Source organism: Oenanthe melanoleuca, chromosome Z (genome assembly GCF_029582105.1).
Source record: "Oenanthe melanoleuca isolate GR-GAL-2019-014 chromosome Z, OMel1.0, whole genome shotgun sequence".
In the NCBI taxonomy this organism is placed as follows: domain Eukaryota; kingdom Metazoa; phylum Chordata; class Aves; order Passeriformes; family Muscicapidae; genus Oenanthe; species Oenanthe melanoleuca.
In genome coordinates, this window is record NC_079362.1 from 49058578 (window position 1) to 49075206 (window position 16629).

At 37.7% G+C, this 16629-nt stretch overlaps 1 protein-coding gene across 2 annotated transcripts in view; it reads right to left on the minus strand.

The window, feature by feature from the left end:
* UHRF2 (ubiquitin like with PHD and ring finger domains 2) overlaps window positions 1-16629 on the minus strand; it is a 78628-nt gene that overhangs the window by 25961 nt on the left and 36038 nt on the right. For both annotated transcript variants that reach the window (XM_056514894.1, XM_056514893.1), the window contains exon 5: window positions 7398-7507. In XM_056514894.1, coding sequence (XP_056370869.1) covers window positions 7398-7507 — 110 coding nt within the window. The remainder of the gene's footprint in view (window positions 1-7397; window positions 7508-16629) is intronic.

Here is a 16629-nt window from a genome sequence, read left to right on the forward strand (position 1 = left end):
CAGCAAGATATAAGCAGTCCAAGAGACTCATGGAGAGCATCAAGGAAAATTTCTTAAGCCAGGTGACAGAGAAGTGTTACCGCACTTGCTGCTTACCGACACAGATTAACTAACTGGAGAGGTCAGGATCAGTGGCAGCCTGGCCTAAAGTGGTCAAGCCCTGGTGGAATTTGTGATCTCAAGGGTTATGGGACAAAGAAAGGTTAAAGTCAGTATCCTGAATTTTAGAAGCCTGAACTTTTAGTTATTTAAGAAATTAGGATGGGACCTTCTGGAAAACTGCACTCAGGGAAAAAGGAGTGGAATAGAACTCTCAGATCTTTGAGGGCATTTTTCTAGAGCCCAAGATCTCCCCATTTCCACCAGTGACCATTCAGGCAGAGAAGGCAGGAGACCAGCATGGCTCAGTAAAGACCTCCTGGACAAAGTAAAATGCAAGAAGGAAAAGCACTGGACATGGAATAAGAGACAGATATCCTGGGAAGAAAAGAAAACTGTCTGGTTGAGGAGGGACAATTAGGAAATAAGGAAAGCTGGAGCTGAATTTAGCAAGGGACTACAAAGAATAGTAAAAATGGCTTCTATAAGCATGTTAGTCAGAAATGGAAGATAAAAGAAAATGTACACACACAACCCCATCCTCCCCTCTGTCCCACAAAATGGGACAGAACTAATGACAATTGACAGGGAGAAGGTTGAGGTATGCAGCAATTTTTTTTGCCTCAGTGTTCATTAGTAATCACTTTTCCCACATCTCTCAAGTCCCCAAACCTCAAGATAAGAACTGGGGAATTGAAGTCACTCCCGGTGTAAGAGCAGATCAGGCTCAAGATCATCTGAGAACCTGAACATATTCAACACCATGGGACCCAAGGAGATGCATCCCAAGGTCCTGAGAGAATTGTTTAATGTAGTTGATAAGCCACTCTCCACCATATATAAAAAGTCATGGCAGTCACATCATGTCTGAAAATCGATGGCAGTCAGGGTAAGTTCTCAGTGACTGGAGAAAAAGGAATATTTCAACCTTTCTTTATAAAGGGTAAAAAGCAGGAACCCAGGAATTATTGACTAATCAGCCTCGTCTAAGTGCCCAGAGAGATCACAGAGCAGACACTCCTGGAAGACATATCAAAACATGTGGAAGACTGAGGGCGGGTTCAAGACAGACAAAATTGCTCCACCAAGGGCAAATAGTGCCTGATTGGCACAGTGGTCTTCCACCACGGATAGAATGCATCAATTGTCAAAGGAGAGCTAGAGATGTCATTTACCTGTCTGTAAGGCCTTTGATTTGGACCCTCACAATATTCTTCACATAAAATCATAGAATTATAGAATATCATGAGGGGTAGGGATTGACAATAATCACTCGTGTCCTATCGTGGTCCTGCAGAGGACATCCCAAGAATCCCTCCATATGTGAGAGCATTGTCCAAAAGCTCCTTGAATACCTGCCAGACTTAGTGCTGTGACCACTTCCCTGGGAAGTAGTTCAAGTGTCCAAGCACCCTCTGGGTGAAGAACCTTTTCCTGATATCCAGCCCAAACCTCCCAAGACAGCTTCAGGCCTTTCCCTAAGGTCCTGTCACTGGTCACGACAGAGAAGACATTGGTGTTTGCCCTTCCTCTTCCCTTTTTGAGGAAATTGTAGGCTATGATGACTGACCTCTTCTACAGGCTAAGCAACAAGGCAGCCTCAGCTGCTCCTTACAAAGCTTCCCTTCAAGGCTCTTCACCATTTTGGTGGCGCTCCTTTGCAACACTCTCTAGCTTTAGAGCTCTCTTACATTCTTGCTGCTAAACTGAAGAGAGATGGGTTTGTTGATTGAAGTGTTTAATAAATAAGGACTTAATTGGATGGCCACATTCAAAGACTGAATGGTCCATATCCAATGGTTCAATGTAAAAATGAAAACCATTAAGGAGTGGTGTTCTTCAAGGGTCATACTGGAAACACTATTATTTTCTATCTACATTATATCCATTGGAATTGAATGCACCCTCAACAAGGTTGTAGATGACATTAAACTGAGCAGAGCAGTTAATCACAGAATCACAGAATCATTTAAGTTTGAAAATTCCTTTAAGATCATCAAGTCTAACTACCAACCTAGCACCACCATCATATTCAACATTAAACCATGTCCTCAAGTGCCATATTCACTCACCTTTAGAACACTACCAGGGATGTTGATGTCCCCACTTCATTGGGGAGCTTGGTCTAATGCTTCACAACCTCTTCCATGAAGAAATTTTCCTGATATCTAATCAATACTCTCAGGCCCATGGTATGACTCACTTCAGCACATCTATGTCCTTCGTGGAGTGAGGGTTTCAGAACTGAACAAAGGATTTAGGTTTTAGGTACCCAGTGCTGAGTACAGGGGAACAATCCCTGCCCTGCTCCTGCTGGCCACACCATTGCTGGAACAGGCCAGGATGCCATTGGCCTTCTTGGCCACCTGGGCACTGCTGGCTCATGTTCAGCTGCTGTCAGCAGCACCCCCAGCTCCTTTTCCTGTGGCAGCTTTGCAGCCACTCTGCCCCAGCCTGTGGCACTGCCTGGGGTTGTTGTGACCCAAGGGCAGGACCCAGCACTGGCCTTGTTGAGCCTCACACCACTGGCCCTGGGCCATGACCCAGCCTGTCCAGATCCCTCTGCAGAGCATTCCTGCCCTCCAGCACATCAGCACTCCCACCCAGCCTGGAGTCATCTGCAGACTGACTGAGGCTGCACTCAGTCCCCCATCCAGGTCATTGTTGAAGATATTAAACAGAACTGGCCCCAGTACTGAGCCCTGGGGAGCACCACTGGTCCCTGGCCACCAGCTGGATGTAACTCCATGTACCACCATACAGATGGTCTTTTACCCTGTGAACAATGTGCCTGGCTGAGCCACGAGCAGAGACTTTCTCCAGAAGGATGCTCTGGGAAACAATATCAAAAGCTTTACTAAAGTCCAGGCAGACAACACCCACAGCCTTTCACTCAACCACGAGGTGTGTCACCCTGCCATAGAAAGAGATCAAGCTGTTCAAGCTGAGTCTATCTTTCACAAACCCTTTCTGGCTGGGCCTGAGCCCCTGGCTGTCCTGCACACTCGGGATGATCTGCTCCATGACTTTCTCCAGCACTGAGGTCAGGTTGACAGCCTGTAGTTCCCCAAATACTCCTTCCAACCACTGCTGGGACAGGTCCAGAGCAGGGCCAGGAAAATGATCAGAGAGCTGTAACACCTCTCCTATGAAGAAAGGCTGAGAGAGATGGATTTGTTCAGCCTGGGCAAGAGAAGGCTTTAGGGATATCTTTTTGTGGCCTTTCAGTATTTAAAGGGGGTTTATAAGAAACACAGGGAAAGATTTTTTTATCAAGATCAGTAATGACAGGGAGCAACAATCATGACAACAAGGAGCAGTTTTAAATTGAAAGAAATGTGATAGACTGGATATAAGAAAGAATTTTTTTACTGTGAGGGCGATGAGACACTAGCACAGGTTATCCTGAGAAGGTGTGGATGACCCATCCTAGGAACATTTCAAAGCAGGTTGTATGGGGCTTTGAGCAACCTGATTTAATGAAAAATACCCCTGCACATGGCAGGGGGGTTGGACTAGAAGATCTTTAAAGGTCCTTTCCAACTAAAACCATTTTATGATAAGAAATGTTAAAACAATGATATTTGAATAATTGCTTTTAAAATAAAACACTTTAAAACTGAAGAATATAAAAGAATCACTGAAGAGGGAAGATTACCTGCTGCAGATAGAAGGTTTAGTGAGATGTGCTGACTAGAAAACCTGAGAAATAAACATGTAAAGCTACAAGCAGCGACTATTTTGCAAAGTCTTAAATGCAAGGGTACACATAAACATATACTTCTAAAAAAACTGTGAGAAATCTATGAGAATATTGATTCTTGTAAAGTGTAGCCTAGAAGACTTATCATGCTATACAAATGGAGGTAATCTTCTATTAGGTTCATTTGAAGAGAAAGTGCTGATGAACATATCTGATGGCTTTCCAGCATAGTTACATTAAACACACAATCTGTGCAAGGTGTCAACACCAATTCAAGTCAGACTAAGAAATCCCAGATAACTGTCAACTCTCTTGAAAAATTTTGAAAGTGATGACTGAACACTCCTTTTGGAAAGCCAGTCAGTAGTTACCTCATCCACTAAATAATAGACAGCATGAAATGGCATATTCTTCTGTATCTCTGAGCACCACACATTGTTTAGGCCTATATAATTAACTGGTTTCAGTTACTAAAACAGCTCCTTAGGTAAAAGGTTAGTAATATTTTTTTTTTTAATAGGAAAAGAGCGAAAAATATCTACATATTTTAGTGTGGTTAAACAATAAGTGAAGTTCTCTACTTTCTTCGATATACAAACAATCTACAGTCATTTTCATGAGATGAATTTCATTTTTCACATTTCTGTTTTAATCATGTTGTAAGTCATATGCCCTAACTATAGCTGCACTATTGATCACATGCAGACAGGTCTGTTCACCTGAACCAACAGTGCAGAGTTTAGTTGCATAAACAATTTTACATCATCTTTTTTTGTAGAAGGAGTTGGCACAAGTTTGGATTCTGATGGAAGTAACATATGTTGATACCTAGGTCTTATTTGCATGTTGTATATAAATATTTGTAACATATTTAAATATATGTTGCTTCTTAGAAATTTTTATTTCTAATATAATTTTCCAATAGGCTTAGCTTTACTAATTTCCTCAGTTGTAGAATTTTACTTCCACTAATCATTTAGAAAATGACTAGTTTATTTTTAATTGTAACTGCTAAATGTATATTGACATCACTTTACACATACAAAATCAAATTATTATGTGACCATGCTCAAGAAAAAAGAGCTTTTCTGCAGAGACTACCTACACTTTATCTGATGAAGATTATTTCCATAGTAGGCCTTCTATCTTTTGACAAGGTCATGGAGAATAGCTTAATATGGACAAAAATATAGTCAGTGCATTTGTTGATTATGCTTACAACAATCTCACAGAATATATAAGGCCAAACAATGATTTTAATAACATCTGCCATTATTGTAATGAAATTCTGCATCTTTGCATAGCACATAAGCTAAGGAAGCTGTGTGTTTATAGGTAGGTGCATATATATTAAACTTTTTTTAATACACAGTACAAATGGGGTTGTAAGTACAGTCCAGAAGGAAAGACTACAGTGGTAGTTATAGCATACAGCTCAACCAATGTGCATTGTGCATACCTAAGCAATGGCAAAACAGCTGACCTGGCTGAAAAACCAGAATCACATGAACAGAGTAGTGTGGTGGGTGTTCAGGAAAAAGAGCAGTTCAAAAAATAAGGCTGAATTCCCAGATCAATTTATTTTTCACAATTACATTTTAAAATAATATAGTTATGAATGAAATTTATTTATGAAGGTTATAAACAATATGCTGAAATTAATCAGAATTGGGACCAGGAACAAAATGAAATAAAACATACACAGAGGTGCAAATCTCTACACAGATATCAATATTTGGGTAGTTTAATCAAAGAGGTTACAAATAAAGAAACAACTATCAATATTGGAGGGAAGGAGCTGTAATAGACAATGAAGGTCTTGACTCTGAAATAACTGGAGTGGCAATCAATGTACGAAGTACAGATTGGTGAGGCCATCCCTCAAATCCTGTGTTCAGCTTCGGATCCCTCACTCCAAGAAGGACATTGAGGTGCTGGAATGTGTCCAGAACAGGGCAGTGAAGCTCATGAAGGCTCTGGAGCACAAGTCCTATGAGAAGCAGCTCAGAGAGCTGGGGGTGTTTACCCCACAGAAAAGAAGGCTCAGGTGACCTAAGACCTTATTCCTCTCTGCAGCTACTGAGTTTGTAGCCAGGTGAGGTCAGTCAAAAGGACAAGAGGAAATGGCCTGAAGCTGGGCTGGGGGAGGTTTAGATCAGTTATTAGAAAAACTGCTTCACAGAAAAAGTGAAAATGTTACCCAGAGAAGTAATGGAATTACCACCCCTGGAAGTGTTCAAAAAACATCTGGCACTCAGTGTCATGGTTTAGTGATGGACTTCATGGTCTTAAGGGTCTTTTGCCATCTAAATGATTCTATGATAAGTAAATACTCATGTCAGATCAAATAGCACCATTGTAGACAATTTTTTATGGTCAACAATATGGTAATCACTCATTGTCTTGACACATAATTTTAAAAATGAATTCACTATACAGTAGCTGTGGGGGAGAACTAAATGAACCACAATCATTTTTATGCCATTTAAAATGTTGCATACTTGCAAAATAAGTAATATGTAAAAACAAAACAATATTTGTAGATTTTCAATTTTCTCACACTGCAATGTTTTTAAATATAACATGCTTTAAGATATTGCACAGTTCTTTTAAAGTGACCAAGAAAAAATAAAGAGTGGATCATTTTCTGTTTTTAGTAATCTAAGGGAAGTAATTCTCAAATAATGAAAATGAACAATGAGTTGAGAAATTGACGTTTTTACTTTTAAGAATACCACAGGGAATAGTATTTGCTCCCCTGAAAAAAAAGTGATTTTTTTTTTTTTTTTTTACAACAAATAAACATTATTCAGACTCATTGTTGTGCACTAAGAGCCACCTACAAAGGTTCTGAAAAGCTGCACGGAGTCAGGAATGTAATGTATAATTATATCTAATACCTACTTGTAGACCTGCAGTTCAATCTTCAGTGTTGCTATCACAAATACTTAGCACTCCTAACTTAATTATATTTTCAAACTTAGGATAAAATGTCACACTACTTTTTAGATAGACTGCCACTTCCTCCTTATTGTGGTTGTGGGGAGGTTAAGGAGGTCTGGCATAGGAACTTTTTTAGAAATTCATGCAGGGTCAACTAATCCAAACATTAACTATCCCTTTTTTTTCTTATTTGTTCATGGTACAAGGGGCTTCAGTGCAAACTTCCATATCTTTTTTTCCCCCCTGACAAAAGGACAGAGTTAAAGTGCATTACTACCAACTAATTCTATTTTTGGCATTTATTAATTTATTAAATAAGATGTCAGTTGCAACAGCAGTTTTGGTGGGCTGAACACCTCTCTAGGAACTTAAATGAGACTGCAAATTCATTCTGCACTTTTTATTTAGAGCATTATCAGCTGTTTCCTTTTTTCACCGTTTATGACTGATAGCACTAAGCTGTTACTAGTTTCTGAATATTTTAAGTAATAATGCCATCACTATACTTTCAGAATAGCAATCTAGAAAGGATTCAATGCAACCACTTTCTTGAATACAAACCAATTATTACTACTACCTCTGCATGCTGATATTTTCTAAAAAAACATCACTCAATTTGTGCTTATATTCAAATAATTTAAAAAATGCATACTTTTGAAATCTCCATCCCCAAATGTCAATGGATAGGCTCCTGGTTTTTCAATCTTGTACATTTCCTCTATAAAAAGGATTTTACAATCATTTATTGTGTCTTCTGGACCTCTGAAAAACAAAAAGAATAAAAAGTACATTTAACTTAGTGCTTCAGACCTAGATGCTGTACTGTTTGAATCCAAAGCAGTAAGATAAAGATAAGTAGCCATATTTAATCACTGATAGGATACTTTATTTCAATTCAGACACAAAAATCAGTCTCACCCTGCAACTTCTAAGAAAAAATAAAACACATATTTAGAGCTCGCTTAAGGAAAAGACTACTCCATTATCCTCAGACTGTCTGGCACTTCAGTTTGTCTTTATTGACAGTTATCCAATATGGCTTAATTCCACTTCTAAAACCTCAAAATGATTTTATTGGCCAAACATAGCAGACCAGATAAAACCATATCCTCTGGAATACAACATCTCAAACGTTATTATAACAGTATAGCACCACAAACAAACTAGAAATGTGACCTATAAGACAAAATAATAGTTGGAACCCATAGAACAAGGAAAGCAGCAGAAAATTTCAGAATTCCTTCTATGACTTTTAACTGTTTCTCAACTCTGGAAAGCCACATACAATACTGTATAAACAGCCCTGCTAAGGTCAGGCTTCAGTGCAAAATCTCAGTGATTAGTAGTAACAAATACTCAAAGACTCCACAGCAATAATGCCACATGAGTTCTGGAAAAGAATTAGAAAATATTAAATGTGATGGTTTTCACTTACTCTTATTAAAATAGATTTGTATCTACACAGATTGTCATTCAAATGAAAACGTATTTAGGAAGAAATGGCCATAATGAAACCAATAGTAGTAAAGCACTCCTTTTTCCTTCCTCCTCAGGATGATATTGTGCTCTTTTCAACTGGCTGTTCTCTTACCACTTTCACTTTACTACCTGATCTAGAAGTAAGCAGGAATTTTCAGTATGATGGATATCCATAAGAACCTATCATAGAGGTGACTTGAAAACCCTTTCCAAGAAAGCCAGCCAGATGGCACATCCCTATAAAAATGCCTAGTCTGAAAACAGAATTAGACTACAGACATATAGGGATACAAGGTGTTAGATCATAGTCAATAAGGATAACTGCAACTACACAACATCTCCAGAAACGTCAGGCTTCTATCTGGAATCTGTGTTTCTCTATCTTCACCTGCTCTCACCACTTCTGACCAGTTCTTGGACTCTGACACATGATGACCTAACTAAAAGAAAAAACTAAGCCAGGCAATAAATCACTTTTTCATGCCCCTGAGCATTGCAGTGTTTAGGACCCCATGGAACTGGGCTTGAGAGGACACTGCCAGAGTCTTGATTGACTCTAATTGCCTTTTAAGTGTACAGGTGCTTATTTAGGCACCTGTATTTATTTTGACCTTTTTCTTTCCCAGCAGTTTTTGGAGGAAAAACATTCCCCATTGTTGGTCAGATGCATAAATATTTAAGCTATTTGAATAGAACATACATATGCTGCATCAATGCAAAGACATCCATCAGATAAAGAACTGATTGATTTCCTGATCAGGAAAATAATGTATTTAGAATTAACTTCATTTGCACTCTAAGGGGATTGTACTTACAAGCAGTTCTGGCCATTGTAAGTAACAACTCTTAGGTTTAGCATGAAAAGACACTTCGAATTATCCCACAATATTGAGCAATTCACAATCATAAAGGCACAATACACTCAAATATACAAAAGACAAGACATAAAAATAATCTTTGGCAGGAAAACTGAAGCAACAAACTCTTCAAAGCACCAATATTCCCAGGTTATTTTGTGGACTTTTGAGAGTCTTTTATTAAGTGTCCTATATTTCCTGTTATTCCTAGATTATTTAAAGTTAAAAACAAAACAATCTGTTGACATTCTTGAATGCCATAAATATATGGCATTAGAACTTTTGCTACTTATAACACCGCTTGACTGGCTAGCCAGTGTTACTCTAGGACTCATTTCAAACACAACTCAAAGTCATGAATCTAATTTAAAACAAAATACAGAATTACGACTTCTTTCACATAGTTAATGTGAAATTTTATACTTAATGTAGCAGGTACAAATGACTGATATTCTCAAATTCTAGTAAATTTCAGACAAATTTAAGCATATTTTTTCACTGATTTTTGCATCCTGCAAATCTTAAATGTGTGTGTAGTCTATAAGTACAATCCCTAGTATAAGCAAAACAGCATCTAGGAAAAATTTCTCCTCTCCTTTCCTCTCCCTCTCCCTCTCCTCTCGACTTAGCTTTCCCCCCATCCTTGCATTTTCTCCAGAAAACTAAAAAGCAGCTAATTAAAAAATAGCTTTTTATTATCTGTATTCATTGCATACGGTCAAGGAAGGTGGCAAAACACCATACATGCTCAGAAGTCAAGACACTTGCTATTCATGTCTTTGGCTTTGTCAAGCCAAACTTGAGTTCAATAGAATAATAACTAGGACTAAACTCCACTGGTACTAATTTGAACTATAAAATTACTTTTACCTGCAATGATTATCACATTGTCTCCTTAAAAGATAGCATGAAAGGATTTATAAGTTGGTTCAATGATGTAAGTGCTCCAAAGGGTAACAGCTAAGTTTTTGTGAAGTATGCAGAAGCAAGAATTTTATCAACTTTATTACAAAGTATCATCTAAAAAAATGTTATTTCCATCTCAAAGTGTTAAAGTGCAACATTCTTTTCAGTTTAGCTAGCTAAATAAAAAACTCCTCTAATTAATACTGTAAACCACAGAACTCTGGAAATAATAAAAATAATAATAATTAATACAGCCGCATGGCTCATTTTTCTCTCACAGCACTGCAATCCTACTGACTAGCAATACTATTCCTTATATCTAAGCAGTAGATATCAAATAAATGGAATCATTATTTCTTTATCACTTGCACTAGGTCATGGTAGATATTCCTTCTCTTTTTGCCCTATATTTTTCCTTTTGGGTAAGGACACTTAGAAAGTAACTTTCAGGTTAAGTTTTTTCTAAAGCATTTGAACCAGAGAAAACATTTTATTTTCTGCTATGAGTTACATAAGAAGTAAGTGAATACTATAAAATAACATTACAAAACTGGTATGTTCCAAGAAATGTCACAGCTGCATATTTGGGTTTACAGAGAAAGATCAACTAACATTCCGAAAATGATGGCCAATAATAAATGGTTAAGCCTTACCAAAGCTCAAAAAATCTGCTCAGCAAGTTTCTCATAGAAGAATAATTTCTCTACCATAGTATACATTCAGTGCTTTAATAATGATCATGTGTTTTCAGAATTGTGGTTATCTAACAAAATTGTGGCTATATTATGCTGTGAAATGTATAACCTTTCTTCATTTCTTCACCCTACCATACCAAAAATGAGAATATGCAATATGCATAGTAAACGGGTTGTTTATATTTCAAGTAAGAACTTTAAATCTTCTGAAAGAATTAAGTCTCAGAACAAAGCCAGATTCTCCCACACAGCAGAATTCCTTATGCAAACCTTGCCTTGAGATAAGTTAGCCAAAGCCAGAGAGAAATCTTCAACTAAACTTTATTTTATCTGCACTTTCCCCATGCACATTTTCTATTATTTTTTTTTTAACCTACAGGTAGCAAAACACTTTAGACATTCAAAATCACAGTTGACTAGATATATGACACATGGTCATTACCCTAGATATTTCAAAAGCCAGCTTCACAGAAAATAAAAGCTGCTGGACAGTTATTACTCTTAGAAAACTTTATCACTTCTTACAGCCTGAGAGATTCAGTAACAATTGTAAGATGTCTGTCTGGAAATTTCTGGGTTTATCACTTTATCACACTGAAATAAAAAGTATAGTATTTTAACACACACTAAAGTCAAAATATAATGTTGTATAAAAATGGAGGGGAAAACTACTGGAAAAATACACACAAAGCTTATATTCATACTAAGAATAATAATGAAAAGTGTCTAATGATGATTTATATTTAGGTTCCCTAAGAGCAAAATCTTATTCACACTCTCATTCTTTCCACAAACAACTAATTTACAGTCAGTCTCTATGGCTAATGTCAAAAAGTACTGTTTAGGTCACAATCAAAATAAAACCCAACAGAATATAATATTGGCTATGCTCTCAAAATATACAAATTCACTTAACAAACAAAATATAAATCAAAATGAAACCAGATTTACTAGCACTTTCTGTATCTATCTTTTCATATGCAACACTTGATTTACATATCTTACATCAATCAGTCATTACTCTGCTTTTATAAAGTTTTCAGCCAGCAACTCTTTCTGTTCTTCATCAACACATCACAGTTTAAAAAACACACAATCTTTCAATATTACCATTCAAAATGGTTCTTAGAACTTTTAACATAATCTCCTTGGAAGGAATTGACTGGAGATTTGATTTTAAACAGGCTTGCTTCAAAGGTGACATCAAAATCTTCCCACATTTAGACATGATATTACATTGATAATCTGACCAAATGCTGCTAGGTTGTACTGAATTACATAGAGGTTCTTTTATTTTTTTATTGCACAAAAGCAAAAAACCAGAAAGTATTTACAAGACTTTTTTTTCCAGAATATTCCAGACACATTTGTTTAATCATTAAAAAAAATGCACAGTTACAAAATGCGACAGTATTAGCTCTGATTTTAATTAAATTTTCATTTATTACATAAGCACTGCAAAGATAAAGACATGCGACAACTTCCAAACTATGCAAACATTTTATTACTCACTTTCTATAACACTAGTATTTAAACAACAGCAAAAAAATTAAATTAACATTTTCTAGGCTATGTTGAGGATCATATTCTAATACGAATCTTGAATGTCTTTAAAAACAAAACACATGTACTCCAAAACCTACAAATTCACATTGTGGACATACACACAAGTCAGGCAGGATATTACTTTTTTTAATGTCAGCAGTAGGTGTGACGCTTGATGCATTTACAAAGCAATATATTATAGTTCAAGATGTCAGATTCTGAAAGCAGAGACTTGGACACAGCCTCTCCTCTTCTTCTTAGCCTGGGAGCTGTAGGTAGGTGGACATGAGAGTACGTGGGGAAGGAACTGGCCAGAGAGGACAGCCAGCAACAATGTCAGAGGCTCATGACTCTGCACACATCCCTGCCCCACGCCACGATCACCCCGAGCTGGAGAGCTGTGGAGAGACCTGATCCCGCCCCAAACCCAGCCCTGTCCATGGTGCTGTAGGAACTCCCCCGTCCCAGAGGAGGGGACTCCACTGCCACCACCCCAGCTGCTCCCTCCTGTAGTCAGGACTGAGACTGCCACTGGCACTATCACAAATGCTCAGCATGCATCTACAGCTTCTAAGTGCAAGTCCAAACACACAGATGTTAACACAAATGTCCATGAAGAACCAAATAAAATCCAGGTCGATGACCCATAAAGGTAATACACCAAAGGCTTCATCTATGAAAACAAAGACATGAGAACTGTTCCTGGCATCACAGGGCATGGTCTAAACTCAGCCAGCTTTTCTGTGTTTGCAGACTGAACTGCAGTGCACAGAAACAATGCTAAAGGTCTGTTCAAGACATCATTCCAAGGATCTGGGCTAGTCAATAAGTTCCTTCAGGCTAGGAAGAAGCAAAGATACAAACAGGTTAAAGACTACTATCCAGAATTTAAATTATATTGCAATTCAGTGAGTAGATACAGCAAACACTTATCATGAGCTAAGACAAGAGTTAAAGGAGACCAATCTGTTAACCCTGCTAGACAGAGTGAGAACCTCAACTCTAAAACAAAGACATGAAAAGAAACACCTCCCTTCATAACAAACTCACAGAGATACAGTCAGGATGAAAAGACCTTCAAAAAAAGAAAAAATAAATAAAAAAAAAAGAAAAGAAAGAATCCTGAAAGCACAGAAACATATTAAGCACTCTGGAAAAAAACAAACAAAGCAAAAAACAAAATCAACCAACCAAAATCCACAAACCCAAAACTACAAACTCCCCAAATATGCCCAAAACCTAAATTAATAAATCAACAACTACAAACCCCCCAAAATGTATGATGTTTTAAAACCAACCAACATCAAATAAAACCAACCAATCACTAAAAGGCCATGAAAACTTCTGAAGGTATCAACCTTCAGAAACCATAAGAGAATACAACGGCACACAATCATAGAATCACAAAGACATTTCCAAAGAATGGTCATATCAAACCAAAAGCAAGGAGAACTGCTTGCAGAGAAGGACAAATCCACATTTCTAGCCCAGACAGTTTGTAATGAATTTATTATCATGGTTTGAATGTATGTTACATCATTACTGTAATGAAAAAACTTGACATCTGGGGATTCTCCTGCTCAGAACATGATGAATCTAATTCACCAAGAAAGTCAACAGACATTAGAAAGAAAAATAATTCCTAACTAATTTGGCATTTAGAGGGCAGCTGCTTATTTTAGAATGTCTTCATCCCTTATATTGCCCAAGTCTCTTCAGAAAAATTATAGCAAATGCTTCTAAAATGATTTCCAATTCCATTAGTGCATGATATAAAATCCTCCATTTAAGTGTCCAATGGCCATTACACAATGGTAATACAGCCTTTCCAGGTTTTATGTGTTTGTCTGGAATCTCTGATAATCCTGTAATTTCTAACTTTTATATTGATCAATCCAAATGCCCATGGACTTGTGGGTTTAACTGTTGGAGAGATTCCCCAACAAACAAGTAAGAAATGCACACTTCAGTGCCTCCCTGAAACACCTATACACCAATCCATGGGCAATGAACAATGGGGATTACAGAGGTCTGTGTAATTAATGCAGCTCCATGACAACACTGGGATAGTGAATACATGATGGGTAACTCACATGATTGGAATGCTGTGATTAATCGGTAAAGGCTGTTCAGGAAGAAGAGGCTAGGAAGACTAAGAGCAGTAGTCCTTTATGTGAGGGCAGATCAGAAAGCAGTCAAGAGCTTGCAGGCCAAGGTTGACAGACAGAACATTAGTGATGCTGTAATAGGTGCCTGCTATAGGGAATAAATATGTGAAGACTACTTCCGATAACTGGAAAAAGTTTCATGTTTGTACGCCCTGTTCTCACAGGGAACTTGAAGCACTGTGGCATCTGCTGGAAGGTCAATAAACCATACAGAGATTGTCTGGTAACTTCTTGATCATGTAGAAGCAAATTGCTAGACCTGATACCTACAAACTGTGAAGAACTTGTCATAGAACATTAAAGTTTGTCTGCAATGATGATGAGATGATAGAGCTCAGAATCCTTCGAGGAAGGAATTCCTTGATTTCAGGAAAGTAGAATGTAATCTCTGAAGAGGTGCACTTGGAAAAATCCTACAAAATATCTTGTAGAGAAAGGCCCAGTAAAGCTAGTTGATATCTAAGGATCATCACAAGCTCAAAAATGGTCTATCACCTTGTGCAGGACATCAAAGGCAACAGTAAGCCTGCAGAAATTAATAATTAGATAAATAATTAGATATAAAACAAAAATGTGTAAGAGGTGGAAGCTGAGATGGCTGATCTGGGGCAGGAAGAGGTATTTTATTGTGTAGGCATAGGGTTAGGAAAGTCAAGGTCTACCTTAATTTCAATCTGGGGAGTAAAATTCAATGACAGGAAAGGAAAACTAGAGAAAATGTGGGGCCACTGCTTAATATAGAAATAATATGGAAAATATGATATGACAATAAACACGTGATATACAAAAATATGACAATAAACACAGAAAAACCAAGGTGCTCAGCACTTTCTTTGCTTCAATTATTTACTGCTAAGAGCAGTGTTTAGGAATCTGAGGATCCCAAGAGTAGAAGGAATGGCCAAAGTAAGGAAGACAGCCTCAGTGAAAGATTAGGTTATGGAGCATTTACACAGGGCATATAGAAGTCTATTGTCTCTAACAGGTTATAATCATGAGCTCTAAAGTAGCTGCCTGATGTTTGGAAGAGTGCACTCTTAGGTGATTACACCTTCCTCTTAAACAGACAAGAGCAAATATCACACATATCTTCAAGAAGGAAGACTGATGACAGACTGACCAGCCACAAGACAGTCCCTGGGAAAGTGAATATCAGTTGCCTCTGCCACCATTTAAGGTTGGATAGAAAGGAATTTCATCATGTTCAACAAAGAAAAATTCAAGTCCTGCACAGAGGGAGTACCAGTACCTGCCAAGGGTCTCCACCTGACTGGAGAGCAGCTTGGTAGAGAGTGACCTTGAGGAACATAAAAAACAAAGCTGACCATAAACTAGTTATGTGCCCTTGCAAGAAGAAGGTCCACAGCTTCTTGGACTACATTAAGAGCAGTCTTGCCAGCAGACAGAGGGAAGGCGAATGCCAGTCATCACTCAGCATTAGTTAGGCCAGGTGTAGGCTCCCCAGAGAAAAGAGACAGGGGTGTACAGGAGAGGTTCCAGAAAATGGATACAAAAATTATTAATAGCTTTGATACAGAACATCCTTGATACAGAAGAGTTTAGTCTAGAGAATAGAAAGGTTGTGAGAGGATGGCTCTCACCTATGTGTATAAACAGGGAGCCAGACTTTAATGAGGCCACTGCCAGTATAAGAGGTAAGAGGTACATACACATGAAAAACACACTTTGTGTGGCAAGAGTGAATTTTCTTTTTACAATGGATTGTTCAGAAAGCTGGTCAAGTAACCACCCATAACATTATTAAAACCCCTATTACACTTAGTCCTAGACAAACTGCTCTGGCTGATCCTGCTTGAACAATCTCAAGGGCTCCTTTCCATCCCCAAAGTTTCTCTTAAACACATACATATATTTCAACACCACTCCTTTTTTCTTTATTTTCATAATGCTTTGCCGAATATTGTACTCACCAATACTTCCCACCCACCCACACACCACTTGTTATTTTGCACTTAAATTTTTCTTCTGTTCTTCCTCTTCTGTTTGGACTTACTTTCCTTAATGGGAAGAAATTAAACTTCAAAACACTTCTAAATATCATCTCCCTAAAAAGCAAGTCAAAAGACTCTGTGGTTCTAAGTCTGCATGTTTATTAGAGAAAGGACTCTTAGAAATACTGAAGATTTAGTTTACGTTCTGGAACACCAACAAAACCCTAAAGATCCAAGTCAATCTATTCTTCACCTTCAAAATATACTTTTTATCTTACAGTA